General features: G+C 43.0%; 1 protein-coding gene across 8 annotated transcripts in view; it reads left to right on the top strand.

The window, feature by feature from the left end:
- Window positions 1–25,950, top strand: part of AUTS2 (activator of transcription and developmental regulator AUTS2) — a 735,180-nt gene that overhangs the window by 315,092 nt on the left and 394,138 nt on the right. For all 8 annotated transcript variants that reach the window (XM_065694320.1, XM_065694323.1, XM_065694322.1 and 5 more), the window contains one exon: window positions 20,905–21,006. In XM_065694320.1, the coding sequence (XP_065550392.1) occupies window positions 20,905–21,006 (102 nt within the window). The remainder of the gene's footprint in view (window positions 1–20,904; window positions 21,007–25,950) is intronic.

Below are 25,950 nucleotides of genomic sequence, written 5' to 3' on the forward strand. Positions count from 1 at the left end.
CGAACAGTAGAATGAGTTTCAGCTTTTTAATGGGCCAGCACAGCTGCACTTTTGGAATTGTGCCCATTTTAGTTATTCCCCCCCCCCACCTTAGTTTCTGGCGCTCGCTGGCTGCATGGCTGGGCACACACATGCACACATGTGTACACATATGCACACACGTGTACACACGTGATCACAGACCCAGCCAGGCCCAGCTCCTCACCCCCTGCCCTGCGCCTGCCCAGGGAGCAGAGCTGGCCAAAGCCCCTTGGCTAAGGTAGCCCCTTTGAAATCAATGCCAGATCCAAAGGAAATTGTTGGATGGTTTCTTTATGAATCCTGCATTTTTTTCCTCTGATGCTTTTAACAGGGCCTCTGCTGCAACAGTTGGATGAAGAGTTTAATAAAACTTTTCTGGTCTCCAGAGGAAGAGGCATGTCTTTGTTGTTGGAGAGCTGGAGGGAAGGGAACAATGCAACCCAGCTGGAATTTGAGCATTAATCCTGTGATTCCTGGGCCATATTTTCAGACAGATCAATTACTTCTGGCTGTAACCAATCTCCAGCCATTTCCTCACTGTGCAGGGCTCTGTTTACAGTCACTTGGATGCTGCAGCTTGACATAACCTCCTGACTTGATAGAACTTCAGCTGTAAATATCACTCCTTAGACCTGCGGCCACTGTCAGCTATGGTTTACGGTGAGCCATTAACTGAAAAATTAGGGATCAGAGTTGTGGGTAAGTGCTGCCTGTCTTGCTGGAAGTTATGTTTAGTACCACTCTGTCCAACAACCTCCATACGAGAGCTGTGAGTTAGTGAGTGGGTTGTGCAGGTTTGTTCAGGGACTGCCTCTGTCAAGGACTTGGAGAGAAAAGCCACCTCGTGCTCTGGGGCAGGGCAATGCCAGAGCCTCTCAAGGGATGTGTCCCTGATGGTTTGCTCAGTACAAGTGGAGCCCCCTCTTCTGTTATCCCATGCTTGGGGCTGGTGAATAGGCTGCCAAAATGGGTATGAACTCTTTGAACAGAGGGAAAGAAAACGTGAGCAACCTTGAGCAGCTTGGTCTAGTGTCCCTGCCTGTGGAGTTGGAACTGGATGAGCTTTAAGGTCCCTTCCAAGCCAAACCAGTCTAATTCTGTGTACGTAGCTGCTAAGACCTGTCAACATCAAAACATTTCAAATGCAGCAGAGCTGGGCAGACATCTTGGTTTTGAATCATGTTCTTTTATTACCCTGTTTTAATTAGAGTAGCAGCATGTTAGTGTCCAACAGCAGCTTCCCACTGAGGTGGCATTGTGCTCTCAAACACTCATTTATTGATCTGTGGAAGCTGAGACCCAGATCCCAGCCCCATCACAGCCACCCCATGGGCCTTTCTCCTAGTAAATAACAGCTTGGTCTCAGTGCCAAATCAGTAAATATACAGTGACTTCTTTTGGATTTGAGTGGCTCAAAGCATGGCCTCCGTGAGGACTTTTCTCCTAGGCTCTTGCTTCTCTCAGTGCATCCTAAATTCATAGTACACCACAAGATACACCCTTATCTTCAGTAGCAGATGTTTGCCCTACTCTCCCTTTCCAGCCTAATTCATGTGCCTGTATTTTTATATCTGATTTATGAAGGAGGGTCATTGGTGGGATTGCAGGAGAGTCTTGTGGCTTTGGCCTTTGCCAGCAACTCAAAGTAGCGGTGGGGGGAACCGCACGGTTAGTTCAGTTAGTTGGTTGGGTTTCTTTTTTCTTTCTTGGAGCTTTGCCCATCTTATTATGAGATCTTTAGAGAAATGAAATGCAGTAGTAGCTTAAAGAAATCATGGACACTTTCCAGCAGTGAAAGAGCTCTGGAGTCAGTATATAAGCCTTCTCCCCTGGTTGCAGTTAGGAAGCCAGTTGACAGTATAATGGGCTTTTGGAGAGGGCGCGATGGTTTGTATGTTCTGTTTGATGTTGCAAATACTGAGCCCTCGGGGAGATCAGGAAAAAGGATGTTCTGTTCTGTAGGAAAGGGAAAGATTAACCTGAAATGTGAACTGAAACTTAGGAGCTCTGCAAGCCTTAGGTGCACTAGAGAGGAGTTTGCTTACTTTAATGGAAATATCTTCTGTCTTGTAACAAAGGCAGGGAAGTGTTTTTGCAAGGATTTGGTTGGAAAAGTAATGTGTGTGTTTCTATAGAAGAGCCACAGGCAGGGCTCAGGGTAGGTGAATTCACTCAACAATGAGTTTGTGATGCTCCGCATAGAGGTTTGTAACAAGTGTCAAAGACAGCTTGAAAATCATGTGCGGTCGTTGTTTTTCCAGAGATTTCTGGGAGAAGGGCTTCTGGTGCATTTCTTCTTTCTCACTTCTGCTTCCATTTATATCCATGAGGAGATCTCAAAGGCAAGGCAGGGCATCTGCAATTAGTTTTGATAGAGCTGTAGGGGGAAAAATATAACTCTTCCTTTGAGCTAACATCTCTTTGTCAGTTCTTAGTAAATGCTGCTGAAGACATGTGCGGTTCTTTGTACACAGCAGAAGCTGTATTCCCATATCCTACTTGCAAATCCAAAGCTTTTCTTTGTAAGCTTATGGCAGCCTAAGTTTCATCTTGGCTATAGGCACGCTTTCTTGCTTCCATGATTTTGTGGCCTTTGGAAATGCTGGCATACGACAGGTTTCTAATATTCCAGTGTGAGTAAAGATGGGAAAGATACGTTTCTTTTGAGTCACTCAGTCTCTTATACTGCTCACAGAACTTACTCTCCTCTTTCTTCTCTGCATACTACATCCCTTAGGATTTCTTCTCTTTTGGAGCAAATCACAGGAATTTGGGTCTGGGGGCTTTTTGTAATACAAGGATAGGTGGTTTTCATTTGCTTTGGATTTTATTCCTTTATCTTCTTCGTATGACTCTTCTTGGTTCCTTAAGACTCTTGTGACTGAGTGATAAAGCAGTGGTTGATGCTTGATGCAGGGAGATGCATCTTTATTGAATATAGGCTGTTGGGACATTGGATTTGCTGTGGTAGGCAGAAAAGAGGCATTGTTTTAATCCTGTATTTTATATATATAATTTAGTCAAAAGTTCTGCTTCTTGAATAAGAAAGGTGGCATTAGTTGGGCTTTCAGTCATCCAAAAGGACTGAGAGAACTGGAAAAATGTGATCCCTGAGGTGCTTTGCAGTTGTTTCCATCCTATCTCAAGGATTTCTGAACTTGTTAGGAGCAGAACCTGAATTTGGTGTATGGCATGTGGATATGCTTCTCTCTGTGTGGAAACACAAAATGACTGTCATTTGGGAAGGGGTTTATGGCTTGCTTTCCTGTATTTCATTTCCACTGTACTTACTTATTGCCAGATTCATTTGAACAAGTTCTTCTTTAATGTGCAACGATACCTGAACAACAAGTTCAGCCACTGGAACAGCCTATTTTTAGAGATCTATAGTAACCATAACACCAAAGAATGAAAGTACATGTGTGCAATTGTAATTACACAATGGATCTTAATCTGGGGTGATACTGTGAGATATGAATCTATGGCACTTCAGAACTGAAAAATCAATAAATAACACTTCAAGCACTCTCAGCACTTCACATAATGGGTGTATTCCAGGATTTAGCACCAGCTCTTGCATCTTTCTCTAAAATAGCATCCTGAGCTTTTAGGACTTGCCTATCCTGCCGGAATTTCCCATTTAGCAGGAAAACTCTGCTAAGCGAAGACCGATAGTGTCATCCTGCAATGTTTTCCTCCTTCAGGATGCGGTATTTCCACTTTCACAGACTTGTATTTCACAGAAAGAGAATGGAAATTCTTTAGTAAAGGTCAGTGTTCTCCTGTTTAGCTGAAGGACTTTTTGGTTTCCATAACACTGTGGTTTTAGAGAAAATTTGGATTATCTTCAGCTGAACTTACATTGTTATCCCAGTGCCCCTTTGTTGTAGCTTTGTACCAGCCTGAACTTTGAAGCAAGTTTAGACGTTAATTCCAGCTGCGTTATTCACATCTCTAGAGGACAGAATCTGCAGCAGTTTTGTTCCTTCATGTCTCCTTTCCCCTTCCCAGATATATTAACAGCAGTAAACATGACCCCAGTGGTTTTCCCTATAGATTTTTCCTGTTCCCATAGCATAAATCAAGGGAAAGATGGTGAGATCATCTCGCTTAAAGACAAGAGCCTCTCTTATGAATCTAGTCTCTCTAAGCTCTGTGTAGTCAACGAAGGGAAAACAAACTTCCACAGTATGATTACAGCCATTCAGGTTTGGTGCCTTCCTCTCTGGAGTGATTGAGAAAATCACTCAGTGAGAATAAAATGAGAATTGTTATAAAGGGAGACCAACATACTGGATTGGATGCCCAAGGCTAGGGGTTGTGAATGGATTTTGAAGCCATAACTAGACACAGCATCGTAACTTCAGTGGAAAAAGTGCTCAGTTGTTGCTGGACCCAGTGGGGCTGTGATTTAAACATGCTGAAACACTCTTCCTGTGGGTACCATCACTGATTTCAGTGTGACTGCTTACACACCAAATGGTTAAGGACAACACTGTGTTTAGAGTTCCCCTGTGCACCACCAGTGGCAGCATTCTCTCAAGGGGAAGAGACTGTGTTTCTCCAGTAAGCGGTGGCTCCTCCCAAGCCCAAGTCCCAGAGCCAGGCTTGCTGATGCTGCCCAAAGTGCTTACTATCCTGACAACTCTTTCCAGAACTGTTAGAAACCAGAGTAGGGAGTTCCAGGCCCTTCAGAGTATTCATTAATGAAACTTTGGCTAAAGCAGCATCTTAAAATAGAACATGGAATCAGCGTGCTATCTCAAAAAAGACTTTCCCCCCTTAAATTCCTTAGAATTTATTAGGTGGGCGTGAGCAAAAAGGTTGGCTCCAATAAAACCCCAGCTTTGTAATGATTAGCAGGGGCCCAGTATAATTTAAGATATTCTTTACAGTTTATAAATACGGGCTCATAAAAAGCGTAGATATAAGGAAGCTGTGACTTTAAGTCATTAGAAGCCCAATGGTTTGATAAAATAACAGGAAACAGACAATTTATTATGAGCAATCTCAGTAGCTCTGGATTATCTATAAAACTTTTATGGCCCTCCCCAAGTGGCAAGAGGCCATAAAACTTGCCTGAATGAGGGACTTGTTAATTTACTTGTTAAAGCAAATTAAAAATTTATAAGCGCTTTTAGGTAAATGAGATCTTCTCTCATTGCTGCCCTCGCGGGCTCTGGAGTCCTGGGAGGAAAGAAGTGGCTGCGCTCAAACATCACAGCACAACAATAAAAGCTATTAAATTGGTTCAGTTTATTACTACGGAGCCAGGCAGCTGTTGCCATGGTTTGCTGTGGGATGCCAGAGGTTGATAGCGTGGCATTACTGTGGCCTTGCAAAGAATGAAGTAACTGTGGCTTACACCCACCCCAGTGGCTCTGGCTGTGCCTTGCTCTTCCCTCTGGTTCTCATGTTTGGTTCTGGGCCCCTCTCTACAAGAGAGACATGGAGGTGCTGAAGTGGGGTCAGAGAAGGCAACGGAGCTGGTGCAGGAACTGGAGCACAAGTGTGATGGGGAATGGCTGAGGGACCTGGGGGTTTTTTAGTCTGGAAAACAGAAGGCTCAGGGCAACCTTATTGGTCTCTGCAACCACCTGAATGGTGGATGGTGCTAGGAAGTGGCTGGTCTCTGCTCCCAAGGAACAAGGGATGGGACAAGACAGGAGAGATTTGTACTGGAGATTAGGAGCAATTTCTTCACAGAGCGGGATCTCAGGCATTGGAACAGGCTGCCCAGGGCAGTGATGCAGTCACCACCCCCAAAAGTGTTCACAAACCGTGTAGATAAGGCCCTTCAGGACATGGCTTAGTGTTGGCCCTTGGCAGTGCTAGGGAACAGTTAGATTTGGTGATCTTAAAGGTCTTTTCCAAGCCAGTTGATTCTGTGATTCTGTGAAGTCAGTTCTCAGCCTGTCACAGAAACATCGGTATCTCCCTTTATCATTCATCATTTTGATTGTTGTAAAACAGCTTTATGAACACCAGAAAAACCTGCACAGTTCCAGCTTACCTAACCAGGATGCTTAACAGCAGATTAAGTTTTAATTTAATCCAATGCTTCTGATGGAACTAACTGCAGTAGTGAGGAAGAAGGGCCTGACAAGGAGAATGGGCTGTTAGGCATCTTTGAGCAGGCTTTTGAAAGCTGTTAAAATGGATTCAAGGAGTGTTTCTCCAGATCACTTCAATGACATCTTCTTAGAGCAAATGAGTTCCAGCTGCTGAAGCACCATCAGCAGTTACACTTTGTCCTTCCAGCTCCAACTCAGAAAACCCTTATTAAGAAATAAAGTTTCTATTGAAAAGTCTTAATAATTAGAAGACCTGCTTCAGGTGAGGTTTTGAATGAGGAGAAATATAAATCAAGCTGCAGAGAACTTAAGCCTCTCCTGAACAGTTGTACTACAAGCACCTTGTCTGTAGTTGTAGTTACTTCTCTATTGTCCCGGAAGTATCTTTTGCAGATCTGATAGTTTTTATACAGTGAGTTAGCAGCATTTCCACAAGGGAAAGAGTGGCGTAAATTCAAAACGTTTATGTGGTGAACACTTCAGTTACTTTCAGGTGTCTTAAGACTGGCATCAGAAGTAAGCCTGTCTGACTCATCACTTGTCTACACACAGTTCACAGCTTTCCATGCACGTTTTGTCCTTATATACTGCATTTAATACACATTTCATCCCAGTACGATTATAGACATCCTAATGGATATTGCAGGTGCTTTCCTTCAGGATAGGAAATAATTGGTGAGAGAAGTAACAGTATACAGAGAAAGTCTGAAAGCATGGCCTTCAAAGTAGGCTGGGAAGAACTGGGTTGATGTAGCTTTAAAAGGATAAGGTGGAGTAGAGATGCTGATAACAGTCTTCACACAGAAGGATGTTGCTGCAAAGGAGAAAAATCTGTTCTGCATATCCCTGATAGATGAACAAGGTCAGGGTGCAGCTGGGATGTGAAGACAGCTTTTTAAAGGGAAAGACAGTGGTTGTGGAGGTCACAGGGTGTATTAAGCAACAGTTTGGGCTATGCTAGCTGGTTGTCTGCATGTTGTGAATGATGCAAGTACAGTTGGTCCTTCCTGGGCTCGGAGGGACAAGCTACAGGACCACTTGAGTCTGTGTTTCTCTGGTTTGCTGTGAGTTTATAATGCTGAGCCTCCTTGGTGCTCACAGACTGTAGTAGGTAAGATGAGTACTCCAATACTTCAGGCAGTGCTGCCCCAAAGTCTTTATTTCCCATGTGGTTCCCTGGTGAGAGACAGATGTTTAGCAGGAGGCTTTTCCTTCACGCCGCTAGACCAAACAAAAGCTTACAATCTCCAGGAATTCAAGTATAGCAATAGTAATATTCTGGCACTTCCATCACTCAATAGTTGTATTATAAATATTTCATGGAAAAACTGAATCATAAAAGTATTATTTTTGTAGTGTGCCAGGAGTAGATCCAGGCACTTAGAGCATAAAAAGTCTGAAAGTCACAGTTTAATATTGTGCTATCCTCACTAAGTACAGTGTTAGGCTGAAACTGTCTGACATATAAAAATAAGGCAGTGCCTCCAAGGTATATTAACGGTGGTTATACAGCTAATGGTTCCATGGCAAACTCCCAGTGCATTCATTTCAGCACACACATTTCTCTGAACCAGATCTGACTGGCTGGAAAGGTCTCTTGAAATCCCATATGGCATCCCCAGGGACACCCCTTCAGCCATGAACCAAAAGGGGATCTAAACCAAGCCAAAAGCTCATTGTTGGTGGGGTTATGCTCCTGCCTCTGCGAGGCACGTCTGAAATTCCCAGCCCTAATCCTTGAAATTCCTGGTGATGACAGCGCTTGAAGTCGAATGATTAATTTTTCATGTCCTTCATATTTTCACTACTGTTCTGGTGCCAGGTTTTCAGAAACCCAAATTCCAAATGGGTTTGTGGGTGTTCTCAGCCTTTCTGGAGCTGCTGTTCAACCTGGAATAACCTATTTCATCAAAGGGAGAAATCAAGTACTGAAGCAAAGAAGTGGCTTTGCTGGGGCTGAGCTGTTGAGACATGGATACAAGCAAATAGAACAGGGCAGGACGAGGACTGGTGTGTTTTTATTGTCTGTTACGGAAATATCTATGGAAATGCATAGCTATTGTTGGAAAAGTGTTGAGCCCAGCATGTTATTTCTGGCAGAAGTTAGAGGGAAAGAGAGGTCCTGGAACAGCTAATGCCCTGTTAGTAGGCCATCAGTTGGCAGTTAGAAGACCCAGGTTCATGACCCTGTTTTTCCTGACTTGAAGCGGTGATGGGAATATCTGTCTCTCTTACTCTACATAGTTGCAGTACTGACATTTCTTGGTGCACCATGAAATCCCCCATGAACAGCACAAAATGAATCCAAGAAGCAGGGTCTTGCAGCTGCCTCCTTCCCTAAACCTATGTTTTCTCAAGGCTTCTTTCAATGTTTATTAGTTTAGCCTTGCAGTTCCATGTTTACATAAATTACATGATTAAAAGCAAAACAGGAACCTGGACAGAATGTGGTTCCTGTTAAAATCATTCCAAGTTACTTGCTGACTTAACCCTTCTGAAAACCAGAGATACTCACTGAACTGCGTAGATGTTTAACGAACAGCAAACACACCATTTCAACCCGTGAGGGAGGGTTTGAGTGTATCCCTGAAGGTATTTATGTACAGGGTTCATCCAGACAGCAGCCAGGTGATGACAACAACTGGTGTCTAACACCAGCCTTTCGCCATACCTTGGAAGCAGTGGGAATGGCTTGCCTTGGCTTCATTTAAATCATAATCTGCCAAAGTGGTGAAGACCTGCAGAAACTTCATCAGTAGCTCTAAGCTGCATATCTGATCAGGGAACATGTGAAATAGATAGCTTGGTGCAAGGATTCTTTGGTAGCAAGTACTTTTTACATGGGTAGAGCTTTGATGAATCCTACCCTCTGTTCTTATCATAAATGAGCAAAGGAAATATAAATTAGAAGCTCATAAATACAGGATTCTCTGTACCTTTGAAGAACTTTATTGTAATGCAGTTTGCATGAGAATGCTTTCATTGGTTTCAAATGATGAATTTGGTTTTGGCCAGGCTGTAAGTAATGAGTAAGCCATAACATTTGAAGGAGGAGTCCTTTCTCTGAAGTAGATAAAAAGAGACATGAGATCTGGAAGGGGTTAATTCATATGTTCTAAATGAAAATGGAATTAGAAAATGAATTCCCATCTAACATCTCCACTCAGTGTGCAGATCAAAGCCATCACAGGAGTAAATTTATGTCTGATAGTGTGGACGGTTTCAATGCACACTGGCTCAATATCATGCTGATTGCTGATTGAAAACAGTTGTTAATTCTCTACTTCACTAAATTCAGAGTGGAAAAACTTTCCTTAATAAAGAACAGATTGAAGAGAACCAAGACCTTACTGTGTGGAAATTAATGGCAGATGCATATACTGGTAGTTAAAATGTTTCATTAGATGTTAATGTCTTGCTGTGTTTTTAATTGTTCAGAAATTAGCCTCTAGAATATTAAAACCATCTGTTTGTTATCATGATGAAACAGAATACTTAAATAGTTATTAATTTTGTGGTCTTTTTTTTTCTTCCTTGTCTGCAAAACTTAGATCTGTTGAGATTTCAGTGGCTGCTGGATGCAGAAGTGAAAAAAGCATTTTAAAACACCTTGGTGTGCCCCAAATAGCAGCATTTGCTGCCTGCCACCCGGATTTTGCACGCCTGCTTTATTTCACGAATGATTATTCACCACGGAGAAGTTGACGTTGTTTAGTGCATGGAAGGAGCGTGCTGACGCTTGCTGAGCCTGTAGAATGCTTGATTTAAACTCTAATATGGTTCGTTTTCACATGCTGATACTTAATTTTTGAAGTCTTGGGGATCATTTTAAAGCCTAAATATTTCAAAACGTAGACGGGGTTCCACGTAGATCCAGCAGCACAGGGCTTTGTCTTCATTCATTTCCAGTTATTTACAACTACTTTTCATTTGCTGTACGTTTGAGTTTGGAGGGAGTTGGGGGGTTTTTTTTTAGGCTTTGGGTTTTCATTTGTGTTAGGGTTATTTTATCATAGATGAGCTTCTTCCAGATCCTGCTTCACTAAATCCTCCCCTGTGAGAGCGTACATCGACTATGTCTCCACGTTAACAGTGAAAATAAGCTTACATTTTTCCTCAGCTGAGATGGATTGACCTAAGTATTTAAGCACTGTCTTGTGGCGAGGCCATAATGTGTGTGTATACATAGCTCTCCATTGTGAAGAGCACATTTTAGACTACACTTTGTAACTCTTGTTCTACGTGACTTAAGTGTGCAGATTTATTCAGTAAGTCTAAACATTACTTAGAGAGCCAGTAACAACTTTCCAAGTGATTTTTGACCTTTCCCTGAACTTTACAGAATATTAAATGCCAGAATGAGGATTAATTCAAGTAACCATATTTCAATATTATTCCTGTGCTATAGGTTTTTGCACTTAGCTTAAAACAATAATAAAACTCTACTTAAGTCCTGTATGACTGTATTTTCAAGATGGGTAAGTTTAAAGCATTTGAGTGAGAAGTTTTGGGGGTTTTGGTAAGTTTCAGGTGCAGAAATAGTCTTGTCAGGTAATTGTAATGGACACCCAGTTCCCTGAATGGATTCTGTATCCATTGAAGTCAGCGGAAACTGTTCCAGTGGGTACTGGATCTTGCCTCCCTGTTGAGGCTTGCCAGCACAAGGGCCAATAGCACTTTCTGGCAGAATGATTTTCTGGAAATGAAGCTGGATTTGGACTTAGACTGAAGCAACCAGCTCATGAAATCCATCAAACATTAAATCACCTTTGGTTACTGTTGACAAGGGACAGGTTCCAAGATGTACCAGGAGATTTTTTTAATACTGGCAAATAGAAGGACTCATTGTTTCAATTGGCAGAATCAGTTCAGATGAAAGCACAGTGCTGCCATATATTGTACTTTATTTCTCAGGACGAAAGGAGAAGAAGGGTAGGCAGAAAGGGAGAAGAAATGATCCAAAAATCATGTAGAGCTAAGCCAAAACCCCAATAACTAGCTGGTATTGGTAGGAGTTTGTAGGCATTTTGAGTGTTTCAAACCAGCTGCAGTTATGCTAGGCCAGGGCAAAACTTCAATGAGATTTAAGACATGAAGCCAAACTGTGGTTTAAGGATGGAATTCTTCAGCGTTTCCTTTCCTGGTAGTGCCTGGGTCCTTACCGCTCCTTCCCACCATCACTGCCTCCATCATGCCAAACTGAAGAGCTCATCTGGATTAGAAGTGGAAAGAAAGATGAGGAAATATCCCTGGGTTGTTTTTAACCTGGCGTAGCTCCCCGCAAAGCCCCAGTGTCAGCTACAGCCCTACAACCCAGAGAGTCTCAGGGGTCTGTGGAAAAGCCACCTGGAGCAAGTGTGTAGCAGCAGGGTTGGGCTCCTTGAGCAGAAGAAACTGTGGCCTGAGGTGTGCAGGAAAACTGTGATGTGTTAGTGCCAAACAGGCTGGTGTTACAGAGCAGCTCCCAGGACTGCCAGCAACCTGTGCATAGCCCAAAATGTGGCTTATCCTGTTCAAAGAGCATCCTTCCAAAGAGAGTAGAGCATGTACCACAAAGGTTCCTCGAAGTGGCAACTTGCTGCCATCAAAAACTAATCCAGATTTAAACAACTTAAATGACAGTGCCTCCCTTTGCTTTTCTTCGGAGTTCTTTGTGGTGACTTGCTTCTCTTCATCTCTAAACTCATCTCCACATCAATGACAGCTGCTAATGAATTCAGATAGTTCATTGCCTTCCCTTCTGTGCTGCTTCAAATACATTTGCTTTGTCAGATACTTCAGCTCCCTTTTCCTGCTAACGAATTGGTACTGAGGTGTATTGTTATGACTTCTGCTTCTATCATTCGAACAAGGGGAAAACACAGTATGTATAGACGTGAGTTATATGTCAGAATGCTTTTACTTCCCCCCTTCCCTCTTCCTTCACATTATTAAATTATAGAGAAATACTATCGTAATAGCCTCTTGGCCAAGTCACAGGGAGCAGAGTTATGGTTCCCTTGATAAATTGCAAAACATTATTAAGTTTTGTTCTCTGGATGAGAGTATTGGCATAAAAGGACATCAACCACAGTCATATTGGTCCTGATTGCTGCTTAATTGCTGCTTGTTTGTGTTAGAGATCATGTGGTTGGATTGATCTTGCCCTGCTTTTGTCATTATAGTTACAGCTTCCTCGTTTTCTCCTTGTACAGAGACCACAGGATGACTTTTAAATCTTGAATAATTTATATGGCTGGCCAGTTAAACGGCTTAAAATAGTATTATATTTTTAAGCCAATAGCTCAACGTTCAAATCATTATTTATGCAACCAAGTTATTAAATATTTATTCTGGGCTTATATCGAACTATGAAATAACAGGGCTCTTTTATGTAAACAGTGGCAAGCAACTTGAGGTCCAGCCATGAATACTGATATTTCCTCCTTCAAGACATTTGTTTACTTCTGTAATGTTAACTGGGTGTCAGGTTAGTGGTCTGCATTGAGGGGAGAAAAAGATGATGGTAGCTGTGACTTAATGAAGGCGAGTGAGTGCTGTCTAATGTTTTTCAGGCTTGGTTCATGCAGCTGCTTCACATCTTCAGATAGAATCATGGAATGGTTTGGGTTGGAAGGGGTCTTAAAGCTCATCCAGTTCCAACCCCCTCCCACAGGCAGGGACACCTTCCACTAGAGCAGCTTGCTCCAAGCCCCATCCAACCTGGCCTTGAGCACTGCCAGGGATGGGGCAGCCACAGCTTCCCTGGGCACCCTGTGCTACCGACTCAGCACCCTCACAGCAGAAATTGCTAACCTGAATCTGCCCTGTTAAAGTTTGAAAATGCTGCAGCAGTTGCCACCAGGGACTGGTTTTTATGGTTTCATTTATGCTGTCTCAGTTCAAAAATGGAGAACCAAGCTGTCAGTTGACCTTAATGTTCTGTGTGAGAAGATTTCACAGTTCTGGCAGCAGTGACTTTCTAGGTCTTTCCTGGTACCCTGTTACCAGCTCTTGCCCCAGTGGTAACAGGCAGTGGATCCAGCCTCTGGTCTCAAGGACTCTGTCCCAACCTCAGCCTTGGAGCTGTGAAGAGTTCTTGTTTCTGTTGAATGGAAAAGGTCAGGTGAGGTGGGAAAGCGGAGACAAACACTACCTTTAACTGAATTGTCCGGAAAGGGGAGAGGAGAACAGAAGTATCACCTCATTTAGCCCGGGGTGCCTGACATCCAACCCCGAGGGACTCTGCGTGGCCTCTGGTTGACTTTGAAATGTATAACTTACTGGAAGAATACTTCAGTAAGAAGATAAAGGGAATCACATGACGGAACAAAAAGCAAATAGGCCAGGTCAAAAAATCCGAGCAGCACTGCAGCCCTACCGCTCTCTGCAAATACAGCTGAAGAGCAACCATCTGTTTGAGTGAGGGGAAGGGTAAACCTCAGGTAGTTCCTGTAGAACTTCACTCATTTCAAGTCCACAGGATGGTTGCTCCCAGTGCTCAAAGGAGATGCAAGATGGGAGGAGACCTTTTGGCTCTACACTGGTACTGGGCAGGACAAGGCACTACAGCAGCTGTGCTTCAGAAATGGTACAAAGGCAGTTTCCCTGACACAGAGTCCAGGGAGAGCCCTGGAGATCCAGGGTGGGATACAAACAAGCTAAGCAGCTGGATTCTGTGATTCTGTGATTCTGTGATTCTGGACTGAGTAAATACTAGGAGGAGCAGATCGATTTCAGCCCATTGCCCCAGCTCTGGCTGCCTCCGAGCAGACCAGCCAGGCCCTTGCTCTTCATCCTTCTCTGCTGCATGAGTGTGCTGTGGGAGCTGCTTGGGAAGATTGATTGGTACAATGGAGTGCTTTGCAAGGTGTAATTTTACAGGCCGTATTTCTCAGTGTGCAGCCATCAAAATGCAGAGGGTCAGAAGAAGCCTATATTTTCTTGCAATTCAGTTTTTAAAGTGTGCTGAAATACACTTCATATGTTGCAATTGCCAACAGCTTGCAGCTTCATACTGCTCTTAACAGGAGCTGGGGAACAGAGCGAGTCTGTTACACTTTGTATGTTGTATAATGTATGTATGATTCTGGGGTGTGATGAGTTTATGCCAAATTTATCTTTGATTTCTGTATAAACAGCACAGAAAAAAATGATGGTTTGCATTCTTTGTGTAACTTAGATGAAATAGATCTACAGAGCTACTTCAGAGTACCTTCTGTGTGCTATAGAGCTAAGGTTGCTGAAACGCATAATGACGGAGAAGTGGATCTGGAGACAAATGCCCATTCTCTTTACCCCCACCCCTGCTTTGGCAAGGATGCTATTTTTTCTTAGCCTGTGGTGCTTCTGCTGTTGCTACTGTGAGCAGAACAGAATCACTTGGTGTTGTGGTAATAACAATGCTAAATAGCCAAATGCTCCTCAGAAGAGGGGTGTAGCTCTGATTCCATCAGTAGGATCTCCCTATAAGGCAGTAGAAGATGAATTCCTGTACTCCAGTGTGTTGAGCCAGTGCAGCAGCAGCCTCTGCATTAGGTGAAAGGCAGCAGGAAATAACCATTGGTGCTTTAGAATAAGTTAAAGACACCCTTGGTCTATATCGTAGAGCTAATTAGTAACTGTTTATTGGTTATTTGTTCAAGTTCTGTTAGATTCAGGTTTTGTTTGTCAACAGGAAAGGTATACATGGGTGTTCGTTTTGTTTTCTGTAAGAAGAGTTTTTAAACAGGAAAATTACTTTTTGTTCTTACAGTAGAGGCAGGAAGGAAACAAAATCTGCTCTCTGGACTGCTTCCCCTTTACCACACAGGCATGCAAAATACAGCTTCATGTCCTGATAGGGATTTCATAGAATCACAGACTGGTTTGTGTTGGAAAGGACCTTAAAACTCATCCAGTTCCAACCCCCTGCCATGGGCAGGGACGCCTTCCGCTAGAGCAGGTTGCTCCAAGCCCCATCCAGCCTGGCCTAGATTTGTCCACCTTCTGTCAGTAGCATGGGAGACTTACATGAAAGTTGTTAAATGATGGCTGTTAATCGTGACTTAAACCACAAGCAACAAGACTTGATTTACATTGTGCTTGGTTACTTTCTCGCTCTGCAGTTCCCATTTGTTTCCATACAGCCAGATTTGTTCACAATCATTGATAAAGTATGTTTTTCTACAATCAGATATTCAGTCCTACATGAAATCTGCTGTTGCTCTTTTCTGACTGATGGAATATGCTTCATGTCTGTGTGTTTGCTTGGGCAGGGCAAGGACCAACTCATTGGGCTGTGTTTGTGCAACACATACCAGGGAATTGTTGCTGCTGGGTCTGTGTCTCTCTGTACCACAGCAGCACAGGCAGGTCTGTAGTTCACTGTGGTTGTGATGTTTGTGTGTGAATGCTGAGACAACCAGAAGAGTTAAAGATGTTTTCTTAGTTATTCTAGATGTATTTTAATCACCAGCACCCTCTAACTGAGCAGTGTTTAACTCGTCACCCTTTAACCGATGTTACACTGCTGATTTCTATACTTAGTTGTTCTGTTGTTCAAGATCACTTTTGGTTCAACATGAATTGTCATATTTAAAAATAAAATTTAACAGATCTTAAGGGAAACTATGTTTCATGTAAGTGTAAATGATGCTACAGTGCGTACTTTAATTCCACCGTAGTCAGTGGGTGGTGGTTAGTAGGAACTGCACTTAACTTTGTGGATTTAAGAGCATATCTTGAGGGTGCTGAGGCGCTGGCACAGGGTGCCCAGAGAAGCTGTGACTGCCCCATCCCTGGCAATGTTCAAGGCCAGGCTGGATGGGGCTTGGAGCAAGCTGCTCTAGTGGAAGGTGTCCCTGCCCGTGGCAGGGGTTGGAACTGGATGAGCTTTAAGGTCCCTTCCAGCCAAAACCACTCTGGGATTCTGTGATTCATAATAAAAAGGATGAATGGTAAAACCAGTCAAGGAGTTGGTCACGTCAGTGCCCTAGCTGGTGCTGGGCATGCTCCCGGTGCTGAATGCTGTATTAACTTTGAGGCATCTGATGCTAAAGAGGCTTCCGTGGTTTATCTCTTGCCTGTCCCCCCACCTTCCACCATCATATGGTGATGCCACTGCCCTGGTTCCCTCCCCAGGCCAGCACTGGGAGCTGTGAGGATGCCGAGCCCTGGAGAAACTGTGAAGGATTCATGTCAAATCATCCTGAGGTGTTCTAGTGTGTTAACCAGGATCTTACTGGGTTCAGAAATGTCTTTGTACTGTGTATGCCTTTCATCCTGCTCAGGACAAACTACTGTCATGGGTTTGGTATTGGGCTGTACCTGTTCAGGCTTCCTGGAGTCAGGAAGCATTGCTAGTGGCACGTGTATGAACTGCTCACCAGCTGATCTGAGCTAGAGAACGTATTTACCCAGGTAGGAGCCGGATCTGAAGCGTTTTGGACTGACTTGCCCTTGCAAAAGCTGCATAAATAAAGAAGGAGAAGCAGGAACTGGAAGCTGAAAATTCTCCTCCCTATCAGCAGGGTTATGCCATCCTTGAGGAGCAGAAGTCCCCTTTCTCTAGGACTCTGATACAGGCTGAGCTTGCTGGATGTGCTAGCGCAGGGAGAAGTGTTAGTATTCATAACTTTAAAGTATAATGTAGTGAAATTATCCTTTAATTCCATATGGTGTGGAAACTCAGGCGCCTCGAAACTATACCATAGATTCGCTGCTGCCAAATGGTATGGGGTTTTAAATTAAAATACATTAAAAAAAGAAAGAAAAAAGCTCAGAAGAGCCACATTAGGGTGGTTTTGACATGATATATAAGCTCTGTGAAAAAGGCTTTTGCTAAATTCTCACTAGATTTATTTATTTTGCTTTCTATTGCATGCTAACCAGGCACCTCTACTATGGAATTAGCTAAAGTGGCTTAGGGAGCCCGCCAAGCAAACTGCAGTCCTGAGAGGATGATGCTCCGTGTAGCTTGGGGCTCAGCTGCCCTTTCATCCTGCCTCACACCTCTAAATGTGATCAGTTATCTCTGTCCTTTGTTCTCGTCCTTCCTGAGACAAAATGCAACAGCCATGCTGTTATGGGTTATCCTTAGGAGTGTTTTATGGCTTATGTCCCTCTATCCTTTCATTTCACAGAGATTGTCTGACTGATGTAGTAGTTATAGCACTATTCCTTTAGCTCTGTCCTACTCTTAAGCCTGTATATTTGGGTCTACTTTCGCCTTTAACTTGGAATGGCAGAAGGAAGCACAGCAGAGCTGGACACAGCTGAATATTCAGTGCACTTTTGCTGTCACAAAATAGGGCTGAGGATTTCCCTGGGGCAAAAATAATTCCATTAGATTTCAAGTCACCTAAAAATCTCTCCATGCTCTGAAAGAAGAGTTACTGTTACTGCTACCCATTGTGGCAGTTTCGTGTTGATGCTTTCACATCTATTTTGGTATATTCATAATCCTGGCGGTTTCTGGCCAGCTTCTCTGTGACCTTGAGGCCTGAGTTAGCCTTTCTCTCTGTTTTTCTTCCCAAAATGGTTACTCTTAGTGTTATCATATCTTGTGCCTCTCCTCCTTCCCTCCTTTAGTAGCCTGCTCACTTTGTGTGCCTCATGGCAGTTCCCATCTCTGCATCTATTCTGCATTGCATTGTAGGGCAGAGCAGGACATGTCTCAAGTTCTTTGCATTTACGAGCAGCAAGTGTTCTTCTGCAACCCACAATGTGGTGAGTTACCTTGGCCAAGGGCTGATCTCCCACCCAGCCACTCTCTCATGCTCCTCCACAGTCAGGGAATCCTTGAGGCTGTGCAAGTTCATTGGGAGTCAGCAGCATTCTGCGTTTTTAGGGTTTTGTGCTTTCAAGCTAGGAAACATCTGTGTTTGCTCGTTGCGAGACCCTTTAGATGGATCCCTCCATGGATAAATTAGTCCCACTGCACAGTGGAAGCGTAGAGTCAAATGGGCTCTTTGCAAGCCTCACTTTGTTCCTCCCTCAGTGTAAATTTGAAGAGTAATGGCTGTCTTGGTAAGAGAAGGTCCTTGGTGAGACACTTGAGTAGACACCATGAGAATTTCATGCTGGCTTTGGTCTCCCTGACATGAATGATATAGGAACAAGAGTTGTCAGTGGTGCACTTTGAAGGGGAAGCTGGTTTTAGGGTTCCCATGTACCCCAGAGTAATGCCCAAATGTATGTGCTGTAACTAAAGATCCAGTCTTTCACTTGCAGACCTTTTTTAGCAGCACTATGTTATTTCAACATCATTCTAATTTTAAGTGATTGAATCTGTGCGAGTAGATCGAAGTGAACCATTTTCTGTCCACATTAAGTGGTCTCATGGGTATTTGTGTGTAACTTTAGGTTCTTATAAGAAGACAATGGGCACATTTCCATGCTTCATTTTTTAATTTAACACAGATTGATGGGGTTTGGACTCAAATGTAAACCCTCAACACTTTGGCATGTGGAGAAACTCAATTTGGAAAAAAAAGAAAGGAAACTATGGAAAGCTTATAAATCTAAACTTGGATTTAGTTCTGAGTTTGCTGTCTAGTCTGTGCAGTTCACTTTGTTCCTACAGAGTTTCAGGCTCAGATATCTTGGTCATATTCTCTTATTCCTTGTAAATTTTGTCTAGGAAAATGACACCTGCTGGGTTTTTCTTCTCCTCTCTGTAAATAGCTGGAATTTCCAATGTAGAAGAAGTACCAAAATGAGCCATTATGATGAGTTAGCAAATAACTGCTGCATGAAAATTACGCACAAAATAAATTGAGGTTCTAAAGATAAAATGGGAGACTGGAAACAATTCTTCAGGCTCTGGTTGGAAGAAGAGTTTTTCCATCATGGAGTGGATGTTGACAAAAGACTGAGTCAGGGGAACTTGATCCATTTTCCTTTGGGTGGTTAAATTTTCAACCCAGGACCATAAAATTACAGTACACAGTGGTCCTAGATAAGATCAGTGAGTTATAGATGTAGGACTTCTTGAGTTCATTATTCTCCTCTCTGCCTCCAAAACCTGCTACCTAGATCTGTTAGATCTGACTGATAGAACATTCCATTTGAGATAAAAATCTTTTTACTTGAGATTTTCTGGCTGAGCTGTGGAATATTCAGTTTATTTATTAAATTGTAAGCGTTTGACAAATAGCTCCACTTCTTACATTACATTTTCCTCGAGCTGAGAGCTCACCTGTGTCATTTTTTGCTGTTGTGCTCGTGCATTGAAACTCAGTTATGTGTCTGAGCCTTTAGCTTTATGTATATTCCCCTTTCTTTTGACTTGATAGTGAGCACCGAAAGCTGCCTTTTACTGGAAAGGGGAATAAGGAATAAAAGGGAAGCAGCGCACACATGCCAGACTTAGAGATGTGGTTTACTCTTACAGCAGTAGGGAGGAACTGATGATAACCATTAGGGTGAGAATGCTTCATGCACCCCATTAGTGAACCTGGGGGAGAGCAGCAGTGTGTAGGGTTGGGAATGTGTACCTAGGAAGTAGAGCAGAAGTGCATGTCTTGTTTGTGTGCACCTGTCAAAGGGAATGTGTGTGAATTTGTGTGTGTGTGTGTGTATGTGTAGCATGTTCTGGGAGAACTGAAAAAGAAATGAGGTAGAAGGGAAAAGAAGTTGGTGGAGAATGTTCATGGAGAAGAAACTGTTTGTCTCTGGTCATGAAATGGTGATGAGTGGGATTATCTATTCCTGTACAGTCTGAATAGAAACTACTATGAGTGTATTAATAATTAGAACAAGTTAGGAGGAGTTTGTTGTTATTTGTTACATCAATATTGGTAAGTGTAGTAGGTGTCTCATGAAATACTTCACTAGGTACCTCACTGTTTTCCCTGTATTTACATCTGCAGCCAGTATTTATGCATGTGATATTAAATCTGAATTACTTGCACTGACTTTTGCCAGTATTAGCTTCAAGAGTAGCCAGTATTTGCAGGAAGTTAGCTTCAACAGAACGTCAACAAAGCTGAAACAAAGTTTTAGTACAGTCAAGCAAGATTTGTATATGTATTAAACAAAATATATACATTTTTTCAGCATTGTTGTAGATGTAGTTAATATTTTCCTTTGCTGTATGTACGTATATGTGCTTGTGGACATGTGTGCAATGTGTGGGTATGGTAAATGCTCATTATGATGCTGTTGTAGCATGTTGACCAGCACAGTCCATGGTGTAAGAGAAAGCCGATGTGTGCTCAATTGTATTGAAAATCCGGTTTGTAACTTTATGGTATATTTTATTTCTTACAATGCCAGCAAAACTGATTAAGGCTGGTTTGAAAGGCAATGCAAGTCTCATACCTATCAATTAGATCATGTTGGCTTATGAACACTGAGGTTGGTCACGAATTTTTAATAGTACCAGGTGATTTAGGGGCTGGTGCAGCAAAAAGTCTCCCTGAGTGATGGCTGCTCCTTCCCCTGCCAGAGTTTCATTGATCTGAGATCTTTGGAACTCATGGTGTAATGAGAGAGGGATTGATTCTGTGTTTGATGCGATGATAACTGTAAAATCTGCATCTGTGGCATAAATAGCTCAAGAAGTCTGGAAGTTCCCAAAGTGAAGATCTTGAACTGTGATCTCCTTTGGATGTGAATGTTCCCTCCTTCTGGCTGCAGGGTCTCTGCGCCTGAGCTTGCTTTGCTCTCTGCATTCATGGTCTCACCAAGATGCTGCCTTGACACCAAGGCTGCACCATGCCAGTGCCAAAGCCACATAAATGCTGCTTTGTGCAGGTGTGGGGTTGGGCTGCAGAAGAGCGGTGGATAAGGGGACTTAACCTGAATCAAACTAAACTCTTGCTGATTTTGTTCTTCTTTCCTGCAGCTCAAGCCAGGTCAGAACAGTTGCCGAGACAGTGACAGTGAAAGCGCCAGCGGGGAATCGAAAGGTTTCCATCGAAGCAGCTCTCGGGAAAGACTCAGCGATGTAAGTAAAACTCATACAGCCAAATACTGCTCAACCCCTGGTCTAGTGTTCTAAGGGGGGTAAGTTGTAACAGGATTTAATTGCTGGGATGGTTTGTCTAAAACCCCTTCCCTTTGGGGGGCTGGGAGAGGAAGAGGTAAGTTAGGTCTTCTGGCCCAGTGGGGTAAACTTCTTAGGGTTTGGTACAGTGTCCATCTGTGTGAAAACACCCATTCATTTTGCAATAGTTGAAGGCCATTTAATGAAGTAAAATGTTCTGCATAGTTTAGAAGTGAGATGGCCTCTCTTTACCCCAAGTGGGGAAGGAAAAGAATGTATTTCTTTGGGCTAAATAATGTCTTTATGAAAAGTACTAGAGTGTCTGGAGACTCAGCTAATTTGTATGTAACGAATTGGTATAACATGGCCAACAATAGCATAAGCTCTGCCTTTATTGCTCTACCTAAACTGCTGTGGAAGGTTCTAAGATGGCAGCTCTGTGGAGAATGTTTTTCTCCCTTGAAGAATGCTGGCCGTTGACTGAATGACATGCCAGAGTTATTCTGACATACGAATGACTACAGAAATCTTCCTGTTGCTGCAATTAAATTATAATTTATTATGTGTACCATCACAATCCTTGAGTGTTTTATTCATGGCTCTGGGTCCTCTGTGCTACATGCTATGCAAAACAGAATATAAAGACAGCCCTGTCCCAAAAGAATATCTAAATTGGGGATTTTGTAGATAAGATCCTTTGGTGGGAAAAGCATGGATAGCTACCTCACTCAGACCAGTTTGTATCAGCCAGCAATCTGGCCCTACATTTAACTAACCCACATTTTGGAAATGGGGATTTTATCGATAGCATGTCCATGTAGATTTAGATGATGGATACCAGATGGTGTCCTCTATAGGCCAATCCAATAAAACTGAATTGAGCAGACATTACAAGAAATACCTTTGTAAGGGATACATTTTGTTGTGCAAGTTCAGGGCCTTGAGGCACACAGCTAGCAGGTTTTGCTGAGTTGTGCATATCACTGTCACAGCCGCCTGATTTTGGATTTAATTTCCTGTGAAGGTATGAATCTGTAGCACTCTCTTTCCTCATTCCTTTGTCACAGTAGTTTAGAGGTCCAGTCCTCCACCAGAGCCAACCTTTATGGATACAGCCAGGTAGATACTTCAGAACCTGCCCTTTATAGCTATCGGATGTGATAGGAAGAGGAGAATGAAACCAGAGGAGATGGCCAGTACCTGCTCTGTGCAGGTAGCAGTGGACGGCAGCTGACCGTCAGCCTGCCACTGTTGCCATCCTAGCTTGCTCTGAGCCCTGTGGCAGCTGAGAAGCTGTTGCAGTGAACAATTACACAGCACCTTCCAGCAAAACATTTCACAGCTTCTTACAAACATGGTTTTAATTTAGCCTTGTCACTCCCTTGCCATGTACTCAGTGCACAGCTCCGAGGCTTATTTGAGCTTCCCAGCAGCTCGTAGCCTTGCACTGCCAGACGTGGCAATGAGAGCAGAGTCCTGGTTCCCCTTCCACTGATCAAATACAGTTTTTCCTCTGATGTTTTTACAATACTTTCCCTTTGTCTTGGCACTGTGGCAAATGAAAAGGAAGTGGAGAGCAAATATAACTTCCCTTGTGCATCCAAAAGAGGAGGCAGGGATTCACAAGTTGCTCAAAAGGAATGTTATGTAAATACATGTGACAATGTACATTTCAAAGTGTTATACATAATTCACCTTTTACTTAATAAGTAAAGTTCTTCTATGCTTTGATAATTCATTACAGTACAAGCATGTCTCTGTGGTCTGGAGTTGCCAGTTCAGTTGAGATTTGAAACCCATGCACACGAGAGCTCTCATCTTGCCTGAGTGTGTTGTGGCTTCTCCCAGACTCTTTGTTAGGAAAAGTAAACACCATTCTGCAGTTCCTCCTGCCAAAGGCAAACACCCCATGCTTTTAAATGGCAGGGCCTTAAGTGGAGGTGATCCTTCCACTGCCAGCTATGGGTGAACCTGCCTTGAGCTGTCCTCTTAGGCACAAAGATGCATCAAGGGCTTTATATGGTTATTTTATAGGAGTTGGTACCTACCAAACACTGTCCAGATAAAACTACAGACCAAAGAGTAAGTTTTCTCTGAAGATCCTTTTCTGGTTTAACATCTATTTTATCAGGGAAAAAAAACCGTGCCAGAAGTTGTGTACTCCACAGAAGATAGAACAAAACTGTAAAATATTGCAGGCAGGTTAACTCTGAGGTCAGTAAGAAATTTTGGACATCAAATATAATGGGTCCCCCCTAATGCAGCCGGATATCATTGTAAGTTGAAGCATGGCTACTGCATGGGAATCTGTATAATGAATGAAGTGCATGTACTCTAGGTTGGATGATCAATTTTCATATCCCTAGTTGTAAGCAAGCTGTTGAAACAGAAATGTTAGCTTCCTGAGCTTTAATGCAGAGCCTAAGTGATAGCTTAGTGACAGATGCAGAATGGGGGAGATAGTATAATGAATATCCAGTTGCAAACTGACGTGTCAGTGGCTTCATTCCCTCTCCTGTCACATATCTTTCAACTGTGCATATTGTAAATGTACCTACAGTCTTTGGGCAGCGGAGATTGATGCAAAGCGTGTTTACAAGGGCTGACTCCTTTCCAGGCTAATGAGATCCAAGCAGGTAATTTGCAGCTTGTTTCAAGAGAGGTGGTCAAAAATGAAAAGAAGATAATTCAATGAAAAGACCATGTTAAACAGGAGTCTTTTCTCATAATGAGGCTTGAAATAGCATCAGACAGTAGGGAGAAGAATATCCGATGTTCTTGTCAGATGCAATGCAGTCAGGCTGATTTCCATCAACTCCTTTCTTTGTCTTCATCTCGCACACGTGGACACACAGGCACACACCCCTCTGTGGGAGAATATAATTAGCAGGGATCTTGACCTCTGCTAGATGAGGGATAATGATTGCTCGAGTGCTCCATTGCAAGCATTTGACAGTGCCCTAACACATCTCCCCCTTGGAATTTCATAAACCCATCTCTCTGCCTTTCTCCCTGATACAGTATTTTTTTGGAATGACAACTTGTTTTTTCCTTTATGGGCAGAGGTAGCTCCAGGGGCCTAAAAGAGAAATTGGAAAGCTGCTCCTCCTGTATATATAGGGTGCTGTAGTCAGTTTAATCTCATCAAAATCTTGCCAGTAGTAGAATTCATTTTGTTGAGATTTTGCTTGGAGACAAGATGGCAGAGCTTGCTCTTCTCTTCAGCTTGGAGCTCACTCAACTTGTTTTCCTTATCTTTCTGTATGTATTTAGTTTTAATTGACTCTTCCCACTTTTGGAATACAGGGCATACTTTTTAGCCATGTTTTACAAAGCAGCCAGAGCATGACTTGAGGAGAACATGAGAATTACAGCTAACCTGGATGGTAAATGCAGAGAGCGTTAAGCCACCCCTTTGCTATTCAAAGACAAATCAAACCCCCTGATTTCTTTGATGCATGTTCCTGAATTCCTGATCTGCCACAGAACTGAAGCTCATACTCAGTGAAGTCTTTGCCAGAGCTGTTAAAAATCTGATGGCCGTGAAGCGTGAACCTTGCTCCTTGGTCTGGTAATGGTGATGTAGTGACAGTGCAAGGTGACCCCTAGCCCTTCCTGCTCCTGATTCTGGTGAGACTTTCAGCAAGGGATGAACAGAAGAAGCCTCTCATGTGTGGTCATGGCCTGGGCAGCAGCACTGGTCTTCCAGAAGCATAGCCTGCCTGGCCTCTGCTTGCTTCTGCTGCACAAGGAACCTCAAGCTGGCACCTTTCTGGAATATTGTTCCAGTTCTTAAACAGGGAGTGGAGCAGGAATCTTTCACCTCTGTCAAAGGTCTCACCTTGGGCTCTCATCAAAGCTGACATGCTTTTTCATGAGTTCTTACCTTTCCCCAGTGCTTTGCAGCTCTGCACTCCTACTGCGTCGTGTACTTGATAGGTTCCAGTGAGGTAGCAGCGAGGAGTACGTCCTGCAGTGCCCTGCCCACCAGGTCTGCTGCTGTCTGAATCAGGAAGAAAGGTGTCTACACCCCCAGCAATCTAATCCTGTGGGCAGCTCAGTTTTGGCCTCAAACATGGGCTGTTTCAGTTCTCTGTCTCCCGTTCCTCCTGCTATGCACTGAGCCCAAGGAAAGACAGATTGAGAAACACTCTTTGGATTATGTGCTCTGAAATCCTCAGTACTTTTCCTTCTCCAGAATATCCCCAGTAATCTTGGCCGTATCTAAAGTGGAATAACACCAGCACAGCTCTGTGTGTGTTTTTGCCTGTGTGTGTGTGCCAGAAGCTGATCAGCTGCAGCGGCTGCTGCTTTGTGTGTGTGTATGCGAGGGTGTGTATGTGTGTGTTTGTGTGTCTAAGGTTGGGTGCTTAAATGCTTTGTTGCATTATGTTAATTCCTCGGCAGTGCAATCAAATTCATGTCGTAATTAAAGCTGTCAGTTGGAAGGCAAGCCAATCGCCACGAAAACACAGCATAACAAATGAAGTGAAATGATTCTGCGTGTAGCTATACAATGCTTCGCCAGGCATGAAATTAAATAAGTAATTTGATGTTGACATCAGAAATTGAAATGATACCCACTGTTCCTTCATTCAGTCAGACCTGCATAAACAATAGCCAGAACAAATATGTACAACACAGGCTTTCCCCCCACCCAGCTCCCCAAGTAATGCACAATATATATGCAAAATGGGTAGAACTGTGCCTTCCAAGACCTCAAGGATGTAATTTTCTTTGGTACACAATAAACTAATGCTTGCACGAGGGTTACTACGGTTTTGATCTTGGGCCAAAAGTTGTTCTTTTTAAGAAAGGAAGGAAAAAGAAAAATATACTCTTTTTCATTACAAAAGCAGAATGAAAATAACAAAACCAAAACCCTGTTAATTCTAAACAAGTGAC

The sequence above is a fragment of the Lathamus discolor genome, chromosome 14 (genome assembly GCF_037157495.1).
Source record: "Lathamus discolor isolate bLatDis1 chromosome 14, bLatDis1.hap1, whole genome shotgun sequence".
Lineage (NCBI taxonomy): Eukaryota > Metazoa > Chordata > Aves > Psittaciformes > Psittacidae > Lathamus > Lathamus discolor.